This window comes from Pipistrellus hanaki (genome assembly GCF_964339955.1).
Source record: "Pipistrellus hanaki genome assembly, chromosome: 13".
NCBI classification, from domain to species: Eukaryota; Metazoa; Chordata; class Mammalia; order Chiroptera; family Vespertilionidae; genus Pipistrellus; species Pipistrellus hanaki.
In genome coordinates this window covers 55,642,610-55,667,521 of record NC_140515.1, presented here as the reverse complement: position 1 = coordinate 55,667,521, position 24,912 = coordinate 55,642,610, and the positions used below count along the sequence as shown (strand labels likewise).

The following is a 24,912-nucleotide window of genomic DNA, read 5'->3' as shown; positions in this document are numbered from 1 at the left end:
CAGACCTCTTGTTATGGGGACGTGTGGCTGCCGTGTGGCCGCCGTGTGGCTGCTGTGTGGCCGGGGACCAGGCTCTGCTCTCTGTGTCTTCTGGCCTGGCCCCCGGGACGCCCGGGCGGAAGGAGTCCTGGTCTGGGACGGCCTGTCAGTGGCTGAGGCTCAGCCCAACCACTGTTAACAACGGCCCGTGTCCCTTCGCTCACTTCCCACTGGCCGGGCCACCTGTGGGGGGCTGGGGTGTCACCCAGCAGGGACAGTCTTGAGTAATCACACAGGGAAGGAGGGAAACGTTGCGATCATGCCACCACAGCACAACAAAACAGGCAGTTAAAAAAAAAAAAAGCTTTATTTATTTTTTTTATTGTGGTAAGAACCCTTAAGTAACACGAGACCTACCCTCTTAACAGATTTTTTAGTGTACAATACAGAATTGTTATTTATAGGCACGGTGTTGTAAAGCAGACATTTAGAGCTTACTCGTCTTGTATAACTGAAATTTTATACATGTTGCTAAATGGGTAAAACAAAAAAAAAAAATGTGATATATACAGAGTGGGATGTTATTCAGTCTCAGAAGAGAAGAAAACCCTGTAACACGGGCGAACGGGAAGACCTTATTTTAAGTTGAATGTGGCAGGCACAGAAGGACGAGCACTGCCTGATGCCACTCACAGGAGCTATTTAAGGGAGTCAAACTCAGAGATGAAGGGAGGGCGCAGTGGTTGCCAGAGTTGGGGGGAAGGAGGAAATGGGGAGTTTTTAACCAACAGGGTTTTTTAAAACAATATAGTTAGAGCATTGACTCATTTTCAGAGTCATAACAAGACTTAACATTTCATCATCAAAACAGAATTGAATGCATTCATTGGGATGATACAAATGCCGGAGGGAGAAAGAAGTTCCCCCCGCCCACCGGTTCTCCCCCCACCCCCTCCCACCTCTTCTCTGTGATCCTTCTCTAGTCAGGAAACAAGAAAGTAAAACCACAAGTCGCTTCCAGGTCCCGAGAGCCAGGTTCCGAAAGCCCGTGTTTCTTGCATCAGGTCAGACGTGTACCGGGTACCGCGGACACACATGCTTAACCTGGCTCACCTTTGCTGACTTAGGTGAACGAACCCCCTTCTCTACGAAGAAGGTCTAAAGCTTTGCCTAGGGGTCAGCTTGATTTAGGAATTCCCACCGGCCAAAGGGGACAATCCAAGCATCAATACGACATTGACAAAGGCTGGAAGCATTCAAATGTGATTAAATCTACGCCTTCCTTGACTAACTGATGCAAAACAAGATGCCTGGCAGCACGTCAGATAATGAAGGCTGGGCTGGGCTGGGCTGGGCTGGGCTGCCGGTGAGGGGAGCGCTGGGACCGGCGGCTGCTATTGAGGTCGGATGCCCAGAGATCGCAGACCGCAGACCCCCTGCCCTACAGCTGTGTCTGCTGAGCTGCAATCCAAGACTTTAAGCTCAAAATCAGAATTGTCTCCATGACGAACTCAGTACTCTCAGGCTTGGCACGATAACACTTCTTTAAATGTAGGTTAGCACATTCACAAGTCGCCATTTTCATCTTTCAACTTTTTTTTTTTTTTTTTTAATCTGAGCTCTACCCCTGTATCCAGAAAGGAAGCTCATCTGGTATAACTGAAATTTCACACATCCTCATTTTAAGAGAGGAAAACTTTTCTTTGTTTGGTTTTTGTTTTGTTCATGTCTTTGTTTTTCTTTTTAATTTATCTTTATTGTTGAAAACATTACAGATGTCCGCTTTGTTGTTTTCTTCCCCGTTGACCCCCTCCTCCCCACACCCGCTCCCCCCAAGCCTTTGCCACACTACTGCCTGGGCCCATGGGTTATGCATAGAAACATAAATTTCCCAGTTAATCACCCTCCACCTCCACCTCCATCCCCACCCCCACCCCCATCCCCATCCATCCCCATGGAAAACATTGGTATTCTGCCCTCCCACCACCCACCCAAAGTCATCTTCATTGAAGCCCCCTGCCTGCTGGTCCGGAGACACAGACACATGGCTGATGTGTGATTGGCAGTGCGGGGCCCCTCCTCCGTCCGAGGACACAGCCCGGCCCTCCCACCCACTGTCTTCCCTCTTGCCGGCCCACCGGGGGTCCTTGCTGCTCAGTTGTCTTCAGGCTCTCCCCAGATTTACTCTCCTGGACCTCCACAGACTGGCCTATGGAGTAGGCTCTCCCTCCAGGCAGGGGGTGTGAGAAAGGCTTTGGGGAAACAGGGCCAGGGAGGCCAGAAGGCCTGGAGAGGCAGAGGCAGCAGAAGCTGCACCGTCAGGTCTGCGAGGTGAGGCCTTGGGAGGAGCTGAGGGTCCTTCCTGGCCTCCCCCGCAGCTGATGCTGGAAACACTCCTGGGGTGGTCTCACTCTGGGGTGGTCTCACTCTTGCTACGGCCCTGCACTCCTGATGGGGGAACTCACTGGTCCCCACCCTTTTTCGTAATCATTGCCTCCCACCCTCCCCTTTCCCTGGCAAAACCAAGCGAGGGCTTTATTTTCCATCTCATTAGAGAAGATGGAAACAAACATTTTGTGTACATTTTTATATAGGGCCATGTGGCCCGAGAAACATGGGGGCAGTGGGACCATAGGTTGAACAGATTTCAAAGGTAGGGTGCAGGGTTGGTATAGGCAAAACAGAGTAAAGTGAGGATGTGTCACGCACTTACACAGAAGAGGATCATGGGACCCAAGCAAAGCTGTCAGAAAGTGAGTCCAGTCCCCAAGCTCAGGGCCTGGGAAGCCTTCAGAGTCAAACAGGTGGGCGGTGAGGCTCAGGGCCACTCCTTGCCTGGTTGAACAAGCAAACCCCTTCTCTGCATCTCTACCCAGGCCCAGCCATGCTCACGCCTCTCTCCCCCTGCACGTGGCCGCGCCCACTCACCCGGTTCCTTCACCCACAGTTGTCTCACTGGGCACTTGATTAAGGAGACTGATAGAATCAGAGCGAGTGGAGAAAATGGTGAAGGCGGGGGCAAGAGCATAAGCATTGGCAATGAAGCATTTTCTAGGAACTGAGACGAGTTGGCTGCAGTCAATCTCTACCCACGGCGCTTCTGGAATATGCCCTGAGTACACATTGGCTGTACAAGGAGTGACATGGGTCTTTCTTGGTACCTGCAACCCTGAGTTCCTGGGCATTGACCTTAGAGGCCTGCAGGTCTGTATAGTTCAAAACCCTTGAGGCTTATTATCATAGACAGATAGGTATCTCCCTTTAACAAGCAGATCGCCGCTCATTTACAAACCCACTGAGACGTCCTGCTCTCCCGTGGAGGGGGTGTAGGTGGAGCTCACCCGATCGGTGGTCTCCCGGTAGAAAACTGGGCATTGTTTGCAGAGGTGCTTGGCCACGTGCTTCCGGAAGAACACAGAGAGATAGCGTCTGAACTTCTCCCCGACAAAGGCGTAGATGATGGGGTTGATGCAGCAGTGCGTCATGCCCAGGGTCTCCGTCACCTGCATGGCCTGGTCCAGCTGGCTGGTGCTCTTGCAGGTACTCAGGTCGAAGAACTCCTGGAAGGTGTCCAGGAGCAGGACGAGGTTGTAGGGGGCCCAGAAGAGGAAGTAGACGATCATGATCACGAAGATGAGCCGCACGGCCTTGTGCCTCTTCTTCTCGTTGCGACAGCGCAGCAGGGTCTTCAGGATTCCCGAGTAGCAGACGACCATGACCAGCAGGGGCAGGACCAGGCCCAGGAGCGTCCTCATTATCGTATGGAAATTCTTCCACCCGACTGGGAAGTAAGGGCCGCAGGAGTACAGAGACTCCTCAGCTTGGGATTTGGTGAAGATGATTCCTGGGAGAGAGGCGAACACGGCCACCACCCAGGTGACCCCACTGGTCACCACCCCGAACGTGACCGTCCTGGCTCTTAACGCAAACACCGCGTGGACGATCGCCAGGTACCTGTCAACGGTCAAGAGGATGATGAAGAAGATGCCTCCAAAGTAGCCAACGTGGTACATCCCTGTGAAGACTTTACACATCACGTTCCCCAGGGCCCACCAGTTCGCAGCCGCATGGATCCATACGGGGAACGTGAGGAGGAAGAGCAGGTCGGAGATGGCCAGGTTGAGCAGGTAGATGTCAGTCATGCTCTTCAGCTTTTTGCAGTTGATCAGGATGAGGACGACCAGCAGGTTGCCCACGAAGCCGAAGATGAACACCAGCGAGTAGAGCGGGGGCAGGAACCTGCCTGCGAACTGTTTCACGCCGTCCTTCACGCAGGGCACACCTTCGTCCCCGTAGTCAAAGACGGTGGTGGTTTCCGCCCCGTTCCCCCGGATGCTTGTTGTCAGCAGAGAGTGAGCTGTGGGCAGTATGTTGTGGCCCAACTCGATCAGCGTGTCGTTGCCTGCCATCCTCCTCCGTCCTGCAAGCAGAGAACAAGATGGTAACACACAACACAATGGCTCCAGTTCTCAGTCTGAAAAGTATCCTGGCTCCTTAAGTCGAGTCCAGTCTTTGTCTTTGCTTCTAAGCCATCTCCTGGAAAGCATGCGTGCTGGTGTACCACTTCCCTTTATTCCCAGGAGAGAAGCTAGTCATCTTCCCCAACCGCCCTTGGCCAGCCCCGTTGGCCACCCCAGAGAGCCCGGCTCTCATTATAAGGCAAGTGTGCTGCACGCTTGCTTTCCCTCCCTCCTCTGCAGATGGCCCATTCCTGGATGATGGTCTAGGACAGTGGTCGGCAGACTCATTAGTGTCAACAGAGCCAAATCTCAACAGTACAAACGATTGAAATTTCTTTGGAGAGCCAATTTTTTTAAACTTAAACTTCTTCTAAGGCCACTTCTTCAAAATAGACTTGCTCAGGCCATGGTATTTTGTGGTGGAGCCACCCTCAAGGGGCCAAAGAGCCGCAGGTGGCTTGCAAGCCGCAGTTTGCCGACCACGGATCTAGGAGACTCTGTTTGAAGGTTCCTGCAAACACTCTTCTGTGATAAGAGAGGTGCAAGAGAAACCTCAGCCTGACCTTCTGCTCTTTAGCTTGTGCTTGAGATCAAGACTGAAGGACCCAGAGAACTGGAGCAAATCGAAGCAGAGTCTGAACATTCCCCAGTCCCAAACCCACCCTTATTACTTGAGAAAAGTGAGCCGTGATGAGTTGCCTTTTCTGTGACCTGCAGCCAAAAGTATTCTAACTGATAATCTTCTCAACTTTCTGCCTTCATCATTTTTGCCAAAATGACTCTTGCTAAGGTTGCCATGACAACCCGATATTTAAATCCCCTGGCTTCATTTCAGATTCATCTTCATTGAGCCGTCCATCCTTCTGATAACTCCCTCCAAGTAAAACAGGTTAGCTCCCCTCTCAACCACTTCCTATGAATTTTCTTCATTGGTGTCTCCTCCCCCTGCCCACACTGTAAGAGTCCCCAGGCACCATTCTTGGCTCTCACCTCTTTACCTTTTTCCTCTTCATTCTCGCTCCAAAGTTCTTCCTGAATTGTGTCACCTAATCCCAGGGTTCTAAATCCCCTGAAGGCTAATGCTTCCCAAAGCTCTGTCTTCCAGACTCACCTTTTAACTACTATACGTCAGAGTGGAATTTTCCACTCACTGTCTACTGTGTATCTCCCCTTGGACTTAATTCATTTATCTATTGAGCGCCTCTTAGGAGCCATGCTCTGTCTTAGGCATTAGAGCTACAACAGTGGGCAAGGTGGGTGCCATACAGGCACCTCAAATTCCACATAGCCCACACTGCACAGCCCTGGAAACTTGCTTCAACCTGTGGGTTCTTCTTTGGCTATTGTGCTTCACTACCCTTGCCAAGAAGCAGAAGTGGGCATTCTTAGGAACCAGGTCCTGGGAGTCAAACAGACCTCGATTAGAATTGTGCCTCCAACTAACAAGTTGTGTAACTTGGGGCTAATTACTTCTTCAACTATCAGTTTCTTTATGTATAAAATATGAGCGAGGCTGGGCTGCCGTGAAGATGACTGGAGACAAGGGCTTAGAGCAGCAGCTGGTGTGGAGGCACGCTCTGTATTGTTATTATGATGCCACATGACTTCTCCCTCATACGCACCTCTGAGATCCATCCCTCTGAGCCTCTTTCCACGACCACTTCCTTGCCTCGGATGCTTCTCACACTTGGCTTTGTTGTGGTCTCTCTCATTCGCTCAAGGTTATTCCTGGCCATGCTCCCTTCACTCTGTCTTGCCTCAAACGGAAACTGGATCGTGCCCTTCTCGGCCCCAGGCTATGTATGTGATGGGACTTCAAAGGTAATGCCCAGACTACTCATCACACTCTTTCTCAACTCACTTCTCAGCGTCACCTCTAACCCCTCCTCAAATTCCAGGCCCTCTGCTCCAGGCATAGCCCTCTTCTCTCCATGAGCCCAAACTCGTCATTTCCTTCAGGCTTCCACGGTTTTGCACATTCTTGCCCTTCTGCCTAAAATGGCTGGTGAGCTCCCATTCATCCTCCACTACCTCCTGCGCAAATTCCCCTTCTCTGTAAAGCCTCCTCCTTCTTTTTTTTAAAATCATCTCATAACACAGTGCATGCCTCTAAGTAAGCATGTATCACCCTATCTTCTACACACTGTGAGCTCCTTGAGGTCAAGAACGAGATCATGTGTTTACCTCCAGCTCTTATGATGGCACCTCGCTAACGGAGGCACCGATAGAAAGTATAACATTAAACATCATTAGGCTTGATTCTCAAGAATATTTTTTTTTTCTGGCAGTGACTTTGGATTTGTTTGTATCTACATACACATCTTTTTATACGTTATGCCTCCCTTAATTCCTCCTATGATTGGTACATTTCACAGATCTTGCATTTCATAGCACTGAGCCAGATTCTTGACATCTGCAGCACCTGACCAACATCTCTGATCACGTGCATCCACCCAAAGAATGAAAACTGTAATCACTTGCAGCCTGCTAGTCCTCTGTGAAGCTCCAGGTTCTATGGTAAATACTTTGCATGCATTCATTAATTTATTCATTGCAACAAATGTGTGAGATAACGGTGCATTTTAACAAGTGAAGAAATGCTAGCATGGACTGATTAGATGGCTTTCCCAAGCCCACAAAGCAAGCAGTGGCTGAGCTGGGATTGGGACCCTCGGGGGCTGTCACCCCATCTCCGGGCTCTGAGAGCAGAGATGGGTGTAGAACAGGTAACAGATTTTCTAGGTATTTTCCCATGCCTTTAGAATCCACACTCACCCACACCAACATGTCCCACCCATGAATGTGCAAGCATTCCCTACCCCTCACCCCGTATCCCCCCACACTCCCACCAGAACACAAGCTCCATGAGCGTAGAGATCTTTGGCTTTGCAATGAAGTATCGCAGTGTCCCAGAACCCAACCCAGCACATAGTTGCTTCTAAATAAATATCCGTGGTCTAAGTGATTAACAGAACTAGCGGGCTGCAAGTGACTGAGACACAGAATGCTCCACTGGGGACAAGGTGCCCAGGTAATCCAGTGCAAGACCTCGTAAAAATGAGCATACCAGGGAACCAAGCCCCTCAGTGCAGCAAGCTCTTAGCGGTTCTGTATTTAAGCAGGGTTTTAGTTTCCTCTTTTGTATGGGAAAGTGTGGACTGAAGCAGTGGTCCTCAATACCGGCTCCCGTATCACACAGGAAGCCTGGCAGTTAGAAATATCTAGCCCAGACCTTCACTCTGATGATCCAGATCAGGGTGAGGAGATACGAGGGGGTGACTTGCCTCCACCCCTTCCTCTGTGCGTTCTCTGCACTTTGCTGTGTACCTGCACTGGCCTCTCCAAGGCCAGCCGCCTGTCACCTCTCTCCTGTCACTCCAGCACCCTTAGCTCCTACCGCAGCGGACACTTAGGGAGGTGGCTGAAATGCACCTAAATGTCTAAGGGTCCCTGTCAAGTGTCAGGATATGTCACCCAGAGCCGATGAAAAGCTGCCTCTCAGAAAAGTAAGCCCCTCACTTCGGCCTCTGGGGGCCTCCTGGTGTAAGGCAAGAGGCACATTTTGGTTTGGAGCCTGGACTAGAGGGAGAGAAAATTCTGGATAGAAAGTTCCAGCTCTTCAAAGCCCTGGGGAGCTGGGAGGGACCGGGGGAGAGGAGCAGTAGGGAAATGCCTGACTATCCTCACTCTCTTGGTTGTTCTTTTTCAGCGCGCTCTCTGAGTCACCTGGGCCCTGAGGGCTGGTCTCACCCTGCTTTTCGCTTCCTCGTTGTCACCATGGTCTCTCTCAACATTCCTGGGAGCAGACACCACCCTGCACCCTCTCTTTCCACCTTCCTCACACCCAAGTTCCTGGGCTGTGCAGCCCCTCAGAGTGCTCCCAGCCCCTGCATCTCCAGAGCTGAGACGCTCTGAGCCTATGATCCACAAAGGGACGGAAAATGCACGACTCACCAGGGGATGGCTTCTTCCAAGTGGCACTGGGTGGTCAGGTTTCTCAGCAACTGAACCCAGCAGATCTGGAGGTAGGAACTTGGTGTGCAGAAGTAGGAAATAAAGTTTCCTGCACAAGGAGAAGGCGGGGATACAAGAGTAAGGGTAAAGATTTGAAGAAAAAAGAGAAGAGTCATGAGTTTCTGTGGCAGCCAGGAACACTGTCCGCTAGGTTGAGGTCTCCAGGGTAGGATTGATTTTGAAATCTTGCTTATGCAACCTTGAGAGTAAACCAGACACACCCTGTGCATCTGCTCCTGTGTCTAACGACTCAGGGCCTCTTTATCTTGTGGGTCTCTATCTCTAGAAATCTTTTACTGTCTCGTGCCTGTGTTAATTTGCATGACACGAGCAAAAGAGAACTTCATGAGGACACAGCCTAGCTGGGGGCTGTTGGTGATGGTGGAGGGAATATAGTGAGGTTTTGTGTGACAGAGGGCTCTGGTTTCAGTGGCAGCACGGATTTAAGATCAGGTTAGACATTTCCTTAACGAGAGCCTTCTAATGAAAGGAAATGCTCAGTGGTCTTTTGTGTCAGAGATGTGCTTAGTAAGAAGGGCCTCAGGGATAGGTTTGACTACTCTGAAAGAAGTTTGGTTAAAAGAAAACATCACTGAGATTCCAGGGAAAAGGTGGAGGAGGAAGCACCAGCAATCGTTCTCCCTGCCTAGACAGCAGTCTTCCTGGGAGAGTCAGTCTGATTGAACTTTTTGAGAACCTTTGAGTCTGTTGATAACTTTCAGGAGTAGACTTGCATGGTCAGTCGCAGTTAGCTTTGGTCAATCTCAGCTCCTAACCCAGGCTCCAGGTGGCCTTGCACATGTTCCCCGTGACCTTGGCACACACTTGCAGGAGCCAGGGTGGGCAAAAATTGGACTCTGCTCTCCAGATAGGAGGGAATCTGTGCTCAGATCACTGGCTGCTGATCTGGTCTCAGAGGTGCAAAGAAGCAGTCATTGCTGTTGTATTTCTCCCCATTGCTAGAAGCCCATCCTCCTCTGGCTGAAGTGACTTTTAGGAGATTTAAAGGGCCAGTGCCCTTTATTTTTCTCTCCATTTTCTCTTTTTCCCCTTTTGGAAGCCAGACGTTAAAGACCAGGACATTTGAAAGCAACTGCATTTCTGGGGAAAATTAGAAAGTGACCATACATACCTAAGGAAAGGCACAGGCTCAGAAAAGACCCAAGAAGACCTTACTGTCACACCTCAGGCTGATCCCTGGCACAGACACAAATTACAACAATTTAAAAATATAACAAAAACCATCAAACTCTGGAGAAGAATTATCGCATTATTAGAATCAAATGCCCAGTTTTCAACAATAGCAAAATCATAAGTGAAATATGGTAGCAACCCTACTTGGGTAAAAACTGCTGTTTGAATTTTAACCCTGCTATTCTGGCTTCTGCACTTGCCTAAACATAGGGTAGTTACCTCAGCTTCCAGGTGGAGGCCTGGAGGCTAAGGCATTTTTCCTGTGCCTGGGACCAGAACTATAGGAGATTGAGTCCCACTGACTCAGTAGCTTCAGAGGTAGAAACTGTAGATAACCTTTAGAGATTAACCGCTGAGCTCTGCTTCTGTATTATCAGCTATTGCAAGAAAGGGCCACATTCAAATGTCCAGCAGGATGTGGCTGGGAACAACCCTAAAAAAAAAAAAAAAAAAAAGACCAAAAAATAATCTGGAGCTAAAAAATATAATAACTGAAATAAAAATTAACTACAGGGATTCAAAAACAGATTTGAGCAGGCAGAAGAATCAACACACTTGTAGATAGGACAATGGAAACAGAAGAAAAAAAATGTTGGGAAAAGTGAATGGAGGTTAAGGAACCTGTGGGAGTTCCAAGGGGAAAGAGAGAGAGAAAGAGGCAGAGAGAATATTTGAATAAATAATGGCTGAAATTTTCCCAAACTGAAGAAAAACATGAATATAAACATTCAAGAAACTCATAAGCTTCAAATAAGATAAATTCAAAAAGACTCACACCATGACACGTTATAATCAAACTTTTAAGAGACAAAGACACACAGATAATCTTGAAGCAGCAAGGATAAACAACTCGTTACATACAGAGGATCCTCATTAAGATTAGTGGCAGATTCCTCATCAGACATGAAGTGATATATCTGGCAAAATTGTCCAAGAGTGAGGGGAAAATTAGGGCATTCCAAAATACATAAAAACTGATAGAACTTGTTACCAATAGACCTGCCCTGCAAGAGATGCTCAGGGTAGTGAGGTGTCCAGTGACTAGCAGCAGTGGGGCTTTTAGGGCTATATTTGAAGAGTTATAGAATAAACAATATTCTGGAGTTGAGTTGAACGTCAAAGGATGCAGCCATTACTAGGACATTGGCAACTCAGGAGAAGAGCAGGAGCAGAAAGTACCCTAAACTTTGGTTTCTATTTTAATCTCCTGCCAGTGCCTACAAGTGACTGAACCCACTAGGCTGAGGGGTAAATGGGTAAAAGGGATAAATGATATAACCCATAAATGTTGCTTCCTGGGGCTCAGAGTGGATCTGGGAAAGAACTGTAAATAACCACACAACTATCAGGCCAAACGTTTTTGTTTTTGTTTTTGTTTTTTGTCCATTTGTTCTCACCTGGTCCAGGTAGCTAGTCAGAAAATTGGGAACCTGGGTAAGTATACCTTAGAATTCTTCACACACGTGGAAGGAATTAGGAAAGATGCTTTCCTTAAGTTGAGACTCCCATACCTACCTGTGGCACATAGTTTCTGAAATTCTCAATCTGGAAGAGGAGGATAGCCCTTTGAGCAGACTTTGGGGAAAGCATGTCACTAGCTTCCTGTTTCTGGTTTGCCTGCTGACCAAGCAGGATCACATGAACGTCATGGCCGTGATCAACTCAGGATGGCCGGGGACAGGGATGAGGAGACACTCAATTCTTCCATAAATTAATGAAATAAAAATAGTTCTTGCTTCTCCAAAGAGGTGGGAAGAACCAGACCTACACTGGCCATGGGGAGTTTAAAATTCTTATTTATTTATTTAGTTGGATCACTGAAGCTGAAGGTTAGGTTTGTTCTAAGAATCTTCTGCCCTTCCATGAATGATAGTACTCAATCAAATAAAAACACGGTGAAGAGCATGGTTGGAGAGAATTGCTGCCCCAGCAAGAAGACAGGCAAGGTTCACAACGGCCTGACGGTACTTCTATGCCCCCTTGTAACAACAACAAAAAATGGATTTGTTTGTTGACACCGTTAGAAGATAAATTCTTACTTTTTTTTTTTTTTAATACAGATGCTTTTGATGACTGTGGTTTCTATGGTTTGCATGCTTCCTGTGACCTACTAAAATAGATTAGTGAGTTCTAGGATTTTGCAATTTCAATTTTGGTTTAAAACAATGATTTGGACTAATATGATGCCCCTAGAAAAAGCATAGTAATAAAAAAAAAGTAATACTACAAAAATAATACAAATTGTTACCACTGTTATTATAGCATGTGATAAAGTAACATAACAGGGCATATAGTCATAGCAAGAAAACCCAGAAAATGCAAACGATTTTTGAAAAGGAAGTGCTAAGTAACAGAGATCAGGTATGAATGTCTCCAAGTTCATCACCATCTCCAAGTGAACCCCAAATAGACAAGAATAAGTAATGAAAAATAAAAATGTTATCAACAATGGTTATTTATATCTTTATTAACTTGCAGTGTTTCCCAAAGTGTGGTACGAGTACCCAGGGGTACGGAAGAGTTTGGTGGGGATATGCACTGCATGGTGCTTAGCTGCGCCTAATTCTACATTCTCATGAGTACAAGGGGTACTCAGCGTTACAAAAATTATAGAAGGGGTACACATATGTCAAAAGTTTGGGAAACACTGATTAGAGTATAGTGGTAGCAGATTGGATGTTTCTATACTTTCAGGCCCAATGAACTTTGGGAAAATAGAGGTGAAATCAGGATTTTTAATACATTCACAAGTGACGTAGGGGATGCCACTGGAACCCTGTACTAGGAAGATAATCTTGTGCTCTTCTATAGCCCAGATGTTTGAAACTTTTCTGTAACTAGACTTGGATCTTAGTTTAGATGCCTCAGATATGACAGCAGTGGGCTGGAGCTATTTTGGGGAATGAGAAGCTAGATTCATCTTAGCACCATTACATACTATTCCTTTCCCTTCTCCCACCCAAGGCATGGTGGGTAGGAGGAGGATGGGGTGAGTGCCTGCAGGATGCGGTTTCATACATGGCATAGGGGGACCATAGATACTGACATCATCTACCATTTGAATGTGGTTTCTGAGGTGTCCCAGGAAGGGGCAGGATGCTGTAGCCAACTGCAAGCAACCCAAAGAGTGCTCTTTATTTGGGTACAGCTGGCATGAGAAGAAACCCACAAAGCTAGATGTGGCAGAGATTGTAATTGGAGGACATGACTGTGTCCTTGTACTTGGTGGACAGTGGGTGATGGAAAATGATGGAAGTGTGGCTAGTTGGACATGTACCCAACTGCTGCTGGCTTTGCAGAAACCATAAATATTTGGTGGTGGGGAAGGGGAAAATTTAGGAAGAACAATTCCCTTGTAATGTTGTGGGCAACCCACGAATGACGACCACCAGTCAGCCAAATTGGAATGTAGGAAGCCTTAATTACGAACTCGAGTCGGGGCTCACGTCTCAACTGACACAGCAGCGAGCAATGAGAGCCCCGACCCACTCTAAGCACGCTACTTTTATCCCCATCTTAGGGATGCCTGGCAGATTATGATTGGCTAGAAGTTTTAACAAAGGATGTTCAGTTATAAGTTATAGAAAAATTCCACCAGTACAGTAACATTTAAAGTTTATACAACACCTGGGGTGGGGGTTTATTTTCAGCTTAAGCAGTCTCTGTTTCACCTGGTTTGGTCTGTTTGTTCTGCCTTGTGGCTACTGGAAACAGGACATGCCTGCCTGGGGATTGAGCCTTGCAACAGAACTATTTTATGACTAACAGTTATGCTACATTCTTTGTTGTGGGTCTGGTTGCTCATTCCTTCCCTGGCCTGGAGTCCTGCCTCGACAGGGTCTTGCTAGCCATCTGGAGCCCCTCCTCCACCAGGTCTTGCCGGCCACAACAGTAATGCAATTGGAGGAAGTGGGGGAAAGAAAGGTTTAGGAAGAACAATTCCTTTGTAATGAAACTTAGGCATATTATAATGCAAATATAATGTATATGTTCTAAAGTAGTTTATGCTAAAAGCCAAAGATTGGTTGTTGTTGTTTTTTACAAAATCAACAAAGTTGACAAACTTCTACCTACACTAAGAAAACAAGAAAAGATATAAGTAACTAAACTTGGATATAAGTGGGGATATTACCACTGACTTTACAGAAATTAAAAAGATAAGAGAATACTACAAACAATATCTAGCAACAAATTAAATAACATAAATGAAATGGCAAATTCCTAGAAACAAATAAATTACCAAAAATGGACTCAAGAAGAAATAGAAAATCTGAAAAAAAAATCTGTAAAAGATAAAGAGATTGAATCGGAAATTAAAAACTTCCCAACGGGAAAACAACCAGGACTAGGTGACTTTATTGGTGAGTTCTACCAAATATTTAAAGAAAATTTAACATCAGTCCTTTTCAAACTCATCCTAAAGAAAGAAGAGAAGGGAACATTTTCTAACTCATTCTATGAAACCAGTGTGAAGGAAAAGAGCCACATGCTAACCTGACAAGCTCAGGAGAGGCACGCGTGGCAGTCTTGCAAACTCAGAGACCTAATGGTTTGAAAATTAAATATCTAACTACAAACAGGTTATAGTGGGTTGTCATGTCCTAGACCAATTTCATCTGACAAAGATCAACTTAGATCTTCTTTACATTTGCCTTCCTGCCTCTAAGATAACATATCTATGAGATGTCTGGGTAACTTGTAATTTCCCTTTTTCTGGAGCCCCTAGGGCACAACCAAATGTGGTGGGCCCTCAGATTCCTTCGTTATTATGTTAATTGTTCCAGCACTCACCTAAATATGCGTCCATCATTTTACTTTTTATCTAATCCCATGGGTTTCCCACCACTTTGCTTTCTTCTGCCTCCTTAGTCCATCACCAATGAATTTCATGTAACCCACCTATGTCCCTCCTTTGATTGCAATATATAAATAGAAATGTAACCCGCCATTCTTCGGAGCATTACCTCAATCCATTGAGGTCCTGCTTCCCAGCATAAGTCGACAGTTTGGCCCAAATAAACTCACTAAAATTCTTTACAGGTTTCAATGGTTTTTTTCGTTAACACCAGCATCACCATGATAGAAAATCCAGACAAAGACACCATAAGAGAACTGCAGAACAATATTCCTTATAAATCCAGATGCAAAACTCTCAACAAAATGCTAACAAACTGAATTGAACAGCATATTAAAAGGATTATATACTATAGCTAAGTGAAATTTATTTAAAGAATTCAAGGGTGGTTCAATATACAAAAATTAACCAATGTAATTATGCAACAGTAACAGAATGAAGGAAAAAATATGATCATTTCAATTGACACAGAAGCATTTAAAAAAATCCAACACCCTTTCATAACAAAAGCATTTTAAAAAGTAGAAGTGTGAGAAAACTTCCTCAAAATGTTAAAGGACATTTGTGAAACCCCATTGGTAGCACCAGATTCAATGGTAAAAGACGAAAACCTTTTCAGGATTCTATGATCAGGAACAAGATAAAGATGTCACTTTCACCACACTAGTCAGCACTGTACTGGAAGTTTTAGCCAGAGCAATCAGGCAAGGGAAGGAAATACAAGGCATCCATAGAAAACCATCTCTATTCACAGATGATATGATCCTATATGTAGAAAACCCCAAGAATCCACAAAAAAAGCACTAAAACTAATAAATTCAGCAAAGTTGCAGATAACAAAAACAATACACAAAAATTAGTTGTGGTTCTGTCTACAACTGATTGGAAACAATTGGAACAAACAATTGGAAAAGGAAATTAAGAAAATAATTTCAATTTCAATATCATCTAAAAGAATTAAATACTGGGACTAAATTTAATCAAGGAGGTGAAAGACTTGTATACTAAAACTATAAAACATTGTTGAAAGAATAGCACATGTTCATATACTGGAAGACTTAAAATAGTTGAGATGGCAATATTTCCCAAACCTACTAAAGATTTAATGCAATCCCTATCAAAATTCCAATGATCTTTTGTAGAAATAGAAAAGCTGATCCTTGAATTCATATAAAATTTCAAGGGAACCTGAATAGACAAAACAGTCTTAAAAATAATAACAAAAAACAACTTCAGAGTACTTGAACTTCCTGATTTCAAAACTTACTACAAATCTACAGTAAAAATGGACATGTAGATCAATGAAATATTGTAGAATTGAGAGGCCAAAAATAAGCTCATACATCTATTGCCAATTGATTTTCAAAAAGGATGTCAAGACCATTGAATGGGGAAAGAATATTCTCTTGAACAAATGGTTCTGGGACAACTGGATATCCACATGCTGGACCCATTATTCACATCATTTACAAAAATTAACTCAAAATGAATCAATGATGGAAATATAAGAGCTAAAACAATAAAATTCTTAGAAAAAAGATAGAGGTAAATCTTTAAGACTTTTGATTTGAAATAAATTGTTAGGTATGACATCAAAAGCATGATTAACAAGAGGAAAAAAATAAATTGGACTGCATTACATTAAAATTAGAAACCTTGCTGAAACCGGTTAGGCTCAGTGGTAGAGCGTTGGTCTGTGGACTGGAAGGTCCCAGGTTCGATTCCGCTCAAGGGCATGTACCTTGGTTTCAGGCACATCCCCAGTAGGGGCTGATTGATGATTCTCTCTCATTGATGTTTCTAACTCTCTATTCCTCACTCTTCCTCTCTGTAAAAAAATTCAATAAAATATATTATATATATATATATATATATATATATATATATATATATATATATATATATATATAAAGAGGCAGAGGGAGACACAGGTGAAGGCCAAGATGTAGAAAGGAGCTTGTTAGAAGAAGTATGCCTGTGTGACTTGTACTTTTTAAATGGACTATTTGAATATATAGAAATGTTCAAAGAATAATAACAGAATGCTTGTGTACCTACTGCCCAACTTTAACAATCTTATTTTGCCATATTCACTCTATTTTTAAGAAGCAAAACTTTAGAGGCTACAACTGAAATTAACCTGTGTACCTCTCCCAAACCCCATTTATCTTTCTCAATCTTTTCCTTTACACTGTCAACTTTATCATTCTTATGCATGATTTATTTATTTTACTACATTTGTAGTATTGCTTTATTTTTAAAAATCTATGTATTTGTTTAGTGATTTTTTTTTTGGGGGGGGGGGGCGGGCGGGGAAAGAAAGAAAGAAAAAGAGATAGAGAGAAAGAATCGCTTTGTTGTTCCACTTATTTATGCCTTCATTGGCTGTTTCTAGTATGTGCCCTGACCAGGAATCAAACCCAAAACCTTGGCATATCAGGACAATGCTATAACCAACTTAGCTAGTCCACCAGGGTCTGTTTTAAAATAAAAAGTGATATATAATCTGTAACTTCACAATTTTTAAGATTTATTTCACTCGTATTATTGCCTCATTGGGGCAAATTGCTAAAAGTAGGAGTACCCTATCGAAGATTATGTTCACCTTAAACTTCCATGCACAATAGAGAAAATCCCAGGAATCTGATCCTGGTGGTAATGGTTCTGATGCAAAAGGTTTCCATCTGGTGAAATGAAACACCAATTACTTGATGAAAGTTTTCATTGCATGAATAAACCACAATTAAAAAAAAATTTCTCCTGCTGATGGATAAATTAGTTGGTTTCAATTTTTCACTGTTTAAATAATGCAACAACAAGCCCTCTTTAGATACTCTGCAGAATTTCTCTAGGTTAAATGCCAAAGCCATTGTGGTTATTGGGGGTAAGGCTAAAAGGCTAGGTTGGGTCACGGAAGTCATGGATGATGATCTTGAGTGATAAAGTTCAAGAGTCTTAGGCAATGAGGAGGAAAAGGAGGTTTGGAATCCCAAACCTGCCTTAAATGAGTCGGTGCTTTGACAAGGTAAATCTGATGGAGAGGGCAGTATAGACTGAGACCAAAGAAGTCTGCTATGGATGAGCTAGGAGGCCATTACAAGCATTACATGGTGTGGGGTAACTGAAAGGAAGGCACTGGAGGGGAAAGGCTGGGTGGGTATAGATGAGACAGCCAAAGGGAAAATGAATGGGATTGTGTGTGTTACTAATTAGGAGCAGAAGTGACGACATTGGGTTCTTATTCCACATCAGCTTGAGCAGTCTTCAAATTAGGGATGTTAGAGCCTCATACTCAAACTCCCGGGAGCTTGTTAGAAAACCATCGGTCGAGAGAAAAAGAGGTTTTCTGTAATAGAAAGTCCACTAGATCTGCAGTGAACATTGAGTACGGGTTCAGTGCTGCCCCCTAACGATCTGGATGAGAATCCATGCAGCCTTCCTGGGTAGGCAGGCTCTGGAGACAGACAGCATACATTCTGCTTGCAGCTCTTCCAGGCCCACCTGGTGAGATCATACATAAGGCCTCAGAAAATGGGAGCTCCTAGTATTATTTCCTTGTCTGCACCATGACACAATGGACCCAGCATTCCGTGCTTCTAAGAATGCTCTCCAAGGTTGCCCTAGCTGACACTATTTTATCTGCAAGGGACAAGTGCTAAGTCTGATCTAGGAGTTCCTTGGGGGTAACTATGCTGATTTTCAAGACAGAAGACTCAGTTGCAGTGCTGGCCCTTTCTCTCTAGACCTACCATCCCAGCAATTGGATACCCTCTTTGGACCTCATCTTGGAGGTCATAAAATAGGTATATCAGAGATACTAAGAGAACTCCACCCTTCCCTCACCGATAAAAAATGCAGAGGAAGCACTCTTTTGTAAATCCATGTTCATCATTATTCTGCTAAGATCGTGCATTCCAGGGATATTCTCTCATTAGCAATCCTCCCAACCTCAGTGCATCAGAACTCTCTGGTAGGCTTAAGACTGGCTTCTGCAGCCTGGGGTTTCTGATTCCATAGGCCTGGGGTTGGGCAGTGAATTTCTGACAAGTTCCCAGGTGCTGCTGCTGCCTGGGGACCTCGTTCTGAGAACCACGGGCCTGGATGTGAACCTGGTACTGAGAGAACCTCAAAGGAGAGATGCCAATTCAGTGCAATGAACACATCATATTGAGATGGGAGTCCACTGCAAAGAGCACAGGACAGATGCCAGGAAATGACTTTCTGGCCTGTCTCTCACCCTCGATAGCTCTGTGACGGCCTCTCAGCCTCGGTGTTCCTCTCTGAGAAAGGCTCTTTCAGCTTCAACATACCTTTAGTCAAGAATTTACCCAACTCTTCAAGTTGCTTGAATTCTCAGCTGTAACGGTACAGACACTTACTTTTCTCAGAGCTGTTTCCATTGACTAGTACCCCTTCTTCATGGAGTAGTCAGGGAAGAGGGGGAAGCTTCTGGAGTTTCTTTGTAAAAAAAAAAAAAAAAAAATTCAATTTCCATTCCTCTTTTTTTTTTTTTTTTTTTTTTGTAGCTAAAATTTTATCTTCCTCTTTTTGTTTCTTGGCCCCAAGCCCTGCCTTTTCTGAAATGTTTCACTTCCTTCTCTTGTATTTTTAGACCCACTTTCCATCTTTCAACGGGGGTTCTTTTTGCATAGCTCTTCGGGGGCCAGGACCCCTGAGCAAGACCCTTTCTGGAAGAGTCAGGAGGTGGGTCCTCAAATTCTCCGTGTCTTCAAGGCACATGGTTGTAAGAGTTTTTGGTTGGTTGAAGCTTGCACTCCAAGCTGAAGGGCTGGAGTCTTCCTGGGAAGTCACTAATGGGAGTGAAGGCAAAGCCATTTCATTCAGTGATGCTCAGTCAACTCCGATCAAGACGTTTTGCCTCTCCTGGTACCTTCTTTGGTGATCTATTGAACACCTTTGGGAAAATAGAAGCATATTCAGCATAACACAGTATGCTCACCAGATACGTCTCTCCCCTCTTTTTCTTTTCTGATCTCTCAGTATTGTTGGCCAGGAGGTTAATAAATGTTCTCTTACTTAGCAAATGTCTGAATTTCGTTAACCCCGAGGATAGATTAAAAAGTCTTTCAGACCATGAAAAACTGAAGATTGGGAAAAGATAAGGGTGCCTGATTTTACTACTTCTAGTCAACATAGTACTGGAAGCCATAGCCAGAGCAATTGGGCATGGAAAGGAAAAAGAAGACATCAAAACTGGAAAGAAAGAAGTAAAATGACCTCTGTTGCAGATGACATGAGATTGCATGTAGAAAACCGTAAACATTCCACACACAAAAAAGCGCCTGTTAGAACTGCTAAATGAATTCAGCAGAGGGGCAGAATGCAAAATAACACACAAAAATTAAATTTCTATACAGTAAATGAGCAAACCAAAAAGAAAGTTAAGAAAACAACTTTATTTACAAAAGCACACAAAAAAGTAAACTATTATACTTAGGAATAAACTTAACCAAAGAGATACACTGGAACTATAAAACACTTAAAGAGGACAAAAATAAATGGAAACACAAACCATGCTCATGTATTGAAAGACAATATTGTGTTAAGATGCTAATACTAACTAAAGTGATTTGCAGATTCTATGCAATCCTCATAAAAATCCCAATGAATTTTTTTTTGAAGAAATAGACAAATCCACCCTAAAATGCCTATGGAATTTCAACTAGCCAAAATAACCTTGACAGAGAACAAAATTGGAGGTCTCACATTTCTTTTTTTCATTTTTTAAAAATATATTTTATTGATTTTTTACAGAGAGGAAGAGAGAGGGATAGAGAGTTAGAAACATCAATGAGAGAGAATCATCGATCAGCTGCCTCTTGCACATCCCCTAATAGGGATGTGCCCGCAACCAAGGCACATGCTCTTGACCGGAATCAAACCTGGGACCCTTCAGTCTTCAGGCCGACACTCTATCCACTGAGCCAAACCGGTTTTCTGCAGGTCTCACATTTCTTAATTACGCTTAGCATAATGCTCTCCAGTTCCATACATGCTGTTCAAATGGTAAGATTCTTTCTTTTATACTGCAGTGTAGTATTCACTTGTGTATATATACCACAGTTTTTTAATCCAGTCTCTGTTGATGTGCCACTATGAACATAGGGGTGCATATGTCCTTTCTGATTGGTGTTTCTGGTTTCTTGGGATATTTTCCTAGAAGTGGGATTACTGGGTCAAATGGGAGTTCCATTTTTAGTTTTTTGAGGAAACTCCATACTGTGTTTACAGCGGTTCCACCAGCAGTGCATGAGGATTCCTTTTTCTCTGCAATCGTTTGTTGATTTGTTTTTTGTTTTGTTTTGTTTTTGTTTTTTAATATATTTTATTGATTTTTCACAGAAAGGAAGAGAGAGGGATAGAGAGCTAGAAACAACAATGAGAGAGAATCATCGATCAGTTGCCTCCTGCACACCCTCCACCGGGGATGTGCCCGCAACCAAGGTACATGCCCTTGCCCGGAATCGAACCCGGGACCCTTCAGTCTGCAGGCCGACGCTCTATCCACTGAGCCAAACCGGTCCCGGGCGTTTGTGATTTGTTAATGATAACCATTCTGGCAGGTGTGAGATGGTACCTCATTGTCATTGTGATTTGCATCTCTCAGATGATTAGTGACTTTGAGCATGTTTTCATATGTTTCTTGGCCTTCCTTCTGTGTTCTTTCGAAAAGTATCTAAGTTTCTCTCTGTCTTTCCCTCTCTCTTCCACTCTCTCTTTCTAAAATCAATGGAAAATATCCTCAGGTGAGGATTTAAAAAATTAAAAATTAAACTATAAAAAATATTAAAAGAAAACATAGGGGAAAAACTTTATGACATTAGATTGGGCAGTGACTTCTTGGATCTGACACCAATGCACAGGCCACAAAGAAAAAAAATTTGATAAATTGTATTTTCATCAAAATTAAAACTTTTCTTCATCCAGGGATACTATCAACAGAATGAAAAGGCAATCCACTGAATTGAGAAAAAGTATAAATCATATATCAGATAAGAAGTTAGTATCCGAAATCTATAAAGAACTCCCGCAATTCAACGACAAAACCCCTGACAATCCAATTTAAAAATGGGCAAAGGACTCGAATAGCTCTATCCCCAAAGAAGAAAATGCAAAGCCCATGCAAAACTGTCTTACATCACTTATCTTTAGAGAAAAGCAAATCAAAATGCAGATGCCATGCCCCACCCATTTGAATGATATTGTTTTTAAAAACTCCGAAAATAACAAGTGCTGATGAAGTGTGGAGAAATTGGAAAACGTTGCTCTGCTGATGGGAACGTAAAGTGCTGTAGTCATTGTGGAAAACAGCTCCTCAAAGAGTTAAATATAAATTACCTTATGACCCAGCAATTCTACTTCAAGAATTGGAAGCAGGGCTCCCTCCCAAACCGGTGTTTGTACCTCTGCGGTGATAGCAGCATTATTCACAATAGGCAGAGGTAGAAGTAACCCAAGTGCTCATCGGCAGATGAACAGACCGGCACAATGGGGTCTATCCACACTGGAATATTACCCAGCCTTAAAGAGGAAGGACATTCTGACACCTGCTACTCCATGGATGAACCTTTAAGACGTGCTAAGTGAAAAAGCCAGGCACAAAAGGACAAAGATGTGATTCCACGTACATGAGGTTCCTGGAGTAGTCAAACTCATAGATACAGAAAGTGGCGTAGTGGTTGCCAGGGGCTGGGGAAAGGGGGAATGGGAGTTCGTGTTTAATGGATATAGAGTTTCAGTTGAGCAAGATAAAAACAGAGGTGGTGATAGTTGCACAACTGAAACACACACTTAAAATAGTTAAAATGGTAAGTGTTATGTTCTGTATATTTTACCACAATTGAAAAAACATATCTCTTTGACTGAATTTCATCATATCATGGGCTTGTAGAGCTGGGAGTGATCTTTCTGGTAATTGGGGCAAACCGTCCATGTTACAGCTGCAGGGACTGAGCCCTGAGCAATGGCAGGACTTGATCGAGGCTGCGTAACCACGAGGGGCACAGCCACGGTGTGTTATTGCGCTGCACTCAACTCCCGCGTGGCTTCCCCAGCTGGCCGTCTTGCCCTTGACTCTCCTGCCCCCAGTCCCACCCACCACTTATCACACATCCCCTGCAAAACCTCCAGACTTCTCATTTGAGATTGAAGTTCAGATGTGCGCTCCCCTGATTAAAATCTCCAATGCCACTCCCCGTGACCCGTGATGGAATGAAGATTAAATTCTCTAGTGGGGCATAGCAGACCTTCTGAGATCTGGCCCTCTGCCTCCCCACCCTCTCCTCCTACTGCTACCCAACGTGAGCTCCAACCACAGCAAACTCTCTCCAGTTCTCCGAAGGTATCACCCAGCTTCACACTGTCTCCTGCCTGAATGCCTCTCCTTCTCTCTGCTCTCTACAAGACACCATTGCAAGGGTCCTCTCCTCCAGGCAGCCTGATGGATGCCCTGTCCAGGATCGGCTCCGCCCATGTTGATGGCAACACTGTACTGAGTAACACTGCTCCCACCTCCCGCCATTATTGCCTTTGTACCCTGCATTGCTGGACCATGAGTGTCTAGAGGACGAGGTCCAAGTCACTGATTTTGTTCACAAGCAGTTCTCGGTCATGGCCATGTACCAGCCTCAGTCAAGGGGTGCTAGAAACCAAATCAGTTTCAGCTGGGAAAGAGATGTTGACAGGAAGCCAGGAAGGCTGGTCAACAACCTCAATTGCTTTAACCTTTAGTTGAGATTATGTTAAGTTGAAGCAGCTGTTAAGCCTCAATAAAAGGGGATGGCAGGGCCAGAGCAGTTGTAGTTCTCCCACTAGAGTTGGACTACCGCCTGGCCCCCCAAATCGCCAAATTGAGTTTCTTCAAGTCTCTTTTCATTTGTGTGCGGCCCTTCTCCAGAACCTGAACCCTGAATTGGAACTCTTTCTACGCGGGCCGTGAAAGAGACTCCAATAAAGGGGCTTAACAGCAATGCAGATGTCCAGGCCTCTCCCTATTCCTGCTGAATCAGATTCCAGCAGCAAAGTGTGTGGCACATCTCGGGGAGAGTGAAGGACCAACCTCAGGTATTGGTGGGTTTATGTAGGAAAATGGGAGATAAGCCAGGAAATGAGAAGGTTGGCACCATGGCAGGATCTGGTCCAGAGGAGTGCCACATGAAATGCGCATTCTAAGAAGGCGAGGTTATATGAATTGGGAGGAGAAGAGGCTGTGGGCAGAGGGTTGAGTGAGGGTTGTAAGAGCTGTTTCATATTTGCATTGCTGGTGCCTACTGTGGTGCCTGGTACAAATAGATACTCCGTAAATGAATAAGTGCATCAACGAACTAGGTAGCAGAAATAGAGCGGAAAACTTTGTCCTGGATTTCAGCTGAACCGCAGACGGTGAGCTCAAGGATCAGTGCACAATTTTTCTTTGGCATCTTTTAGAATTTTAACGTGTGTTGTTTTGTTCCTAACATCTGAGACCGCACTCATTACACTCTGGCCCCGGGGCGCTGGCAGGAGCGGAACATGGACTAGTACACAGACATGCACACACCCTGAACAGTGATTGTAACTGAGCTCAGCAGATTGCTGCCCCACTTCCCTAGTTTCTCTGAGTCATGCCTTTTCCTGGACACACACAGATTTTCTGTAGGTCAGAGAGGACTTGGCGTTTCAAGGTTAGGGGTGTCGAAACCAGTGCTTCTCAATCTTCGATGTGCACACGAGTCCTCTGGAGACCTTGCTAGGATGTGGATTCTGCTTCCGCGGGCCTGGGGAGGGCCTGCGGTTGGCATTTATAAAAGCTCTTGGTTGATGCTGAAGCGGCCGGGCCCCAGACCACTGGGTGAGGATCAAGTTTCTGCACAGCATTCCCAGTGGTGTTGCCTCTGAATGAAAGGATCTCAGGTGGGCCAACAGGTTGAGCCCCCAACTGCCATGTTCTTGTTTAGGCCAATATACTGAATGTGGCATTATCTATGATGGTAGAACAGGAGAATGATTGAGACGTACTGCACAAAAGCATTGATTCTCTGGTCTGGGAAGTTATCAGAATCACCTAGGAAACTTAGTAAATCTACAAAGGGCCACACCCCATCCTACATCAAAAACCCCGGTCTTCCAGATGATTCTGATACATACCAAGGTTTGAAAACCACTGCACTAATAGATAACTTTAGATGCCCTAGGTAGTAAAGTCTAGGCTGCAGGAGAAGAGCAAAGCAACTGATCTACTGATCAGAAATAGGGAGAGTTGCTCTGCCCTCCCCCAGTTATATTGAGGTATGACTGACAAAAATTAGGGAGGCTCATTTTTATTCATACATTCACTTATGTATCCAGTCACTCAACAAATGTGTGGAGTTAGGCATGGTTTGAACGCAGGGATCGTGGGAGCTCAGAGAT

The 24,912-nt window shown here is 44.5% G+C and overlaps 1 protein-coding gene across 2 annotated transcripts; it reads right to left on the bottom strand.

Moving 5' to 3' along the window:
* Nucleotides 1-328: 328 nt before the first annotated feature.
* On the bottom strand, nucleotides 329-8,637 carry CCR2 (C-C motif chemokine receptor 2). Of its 2 annotated transcripts, none has more exons than XM_084902055.1 (2): nucleotides 8,390-8,637; nucleotides 329-4,399 (listed from the first exon to the last, which is right to left on the bottom strand). In XM_084902055.1, exon 2 carries the CDS (start codon nucleotides 4,386-4,388, stop codon nucleotides 3,264-3,266), a length of 1,125 nt encoding a protein of 374 aa, XP_084758181.1. In that variant the 5' UTR covers nucleotides 4,389-4,399; nucleotides 8,390-8,637; the 3' UTR covers nucleotides 329-3,263. The 2 variants fall into 2 exon arrangements, with proteins under 2 accessions (XP_084758181.1, XP_084758180.1); XM_084902054.1 differs by having other exon boundaries at nucleotides 8,394-8,637.
* Nucleotides 8,638-24,912: the final 16,275 nt, after the last annotated feature.

Coding starts and splice junctions, on each gene's coding strand:
- CCR2 (XM_084902055.1), bottom strand. CDS start 4,388: ATGGCAGGCAACGACACGCTGATCGAGTTGGGCCACAACATACTGCCC.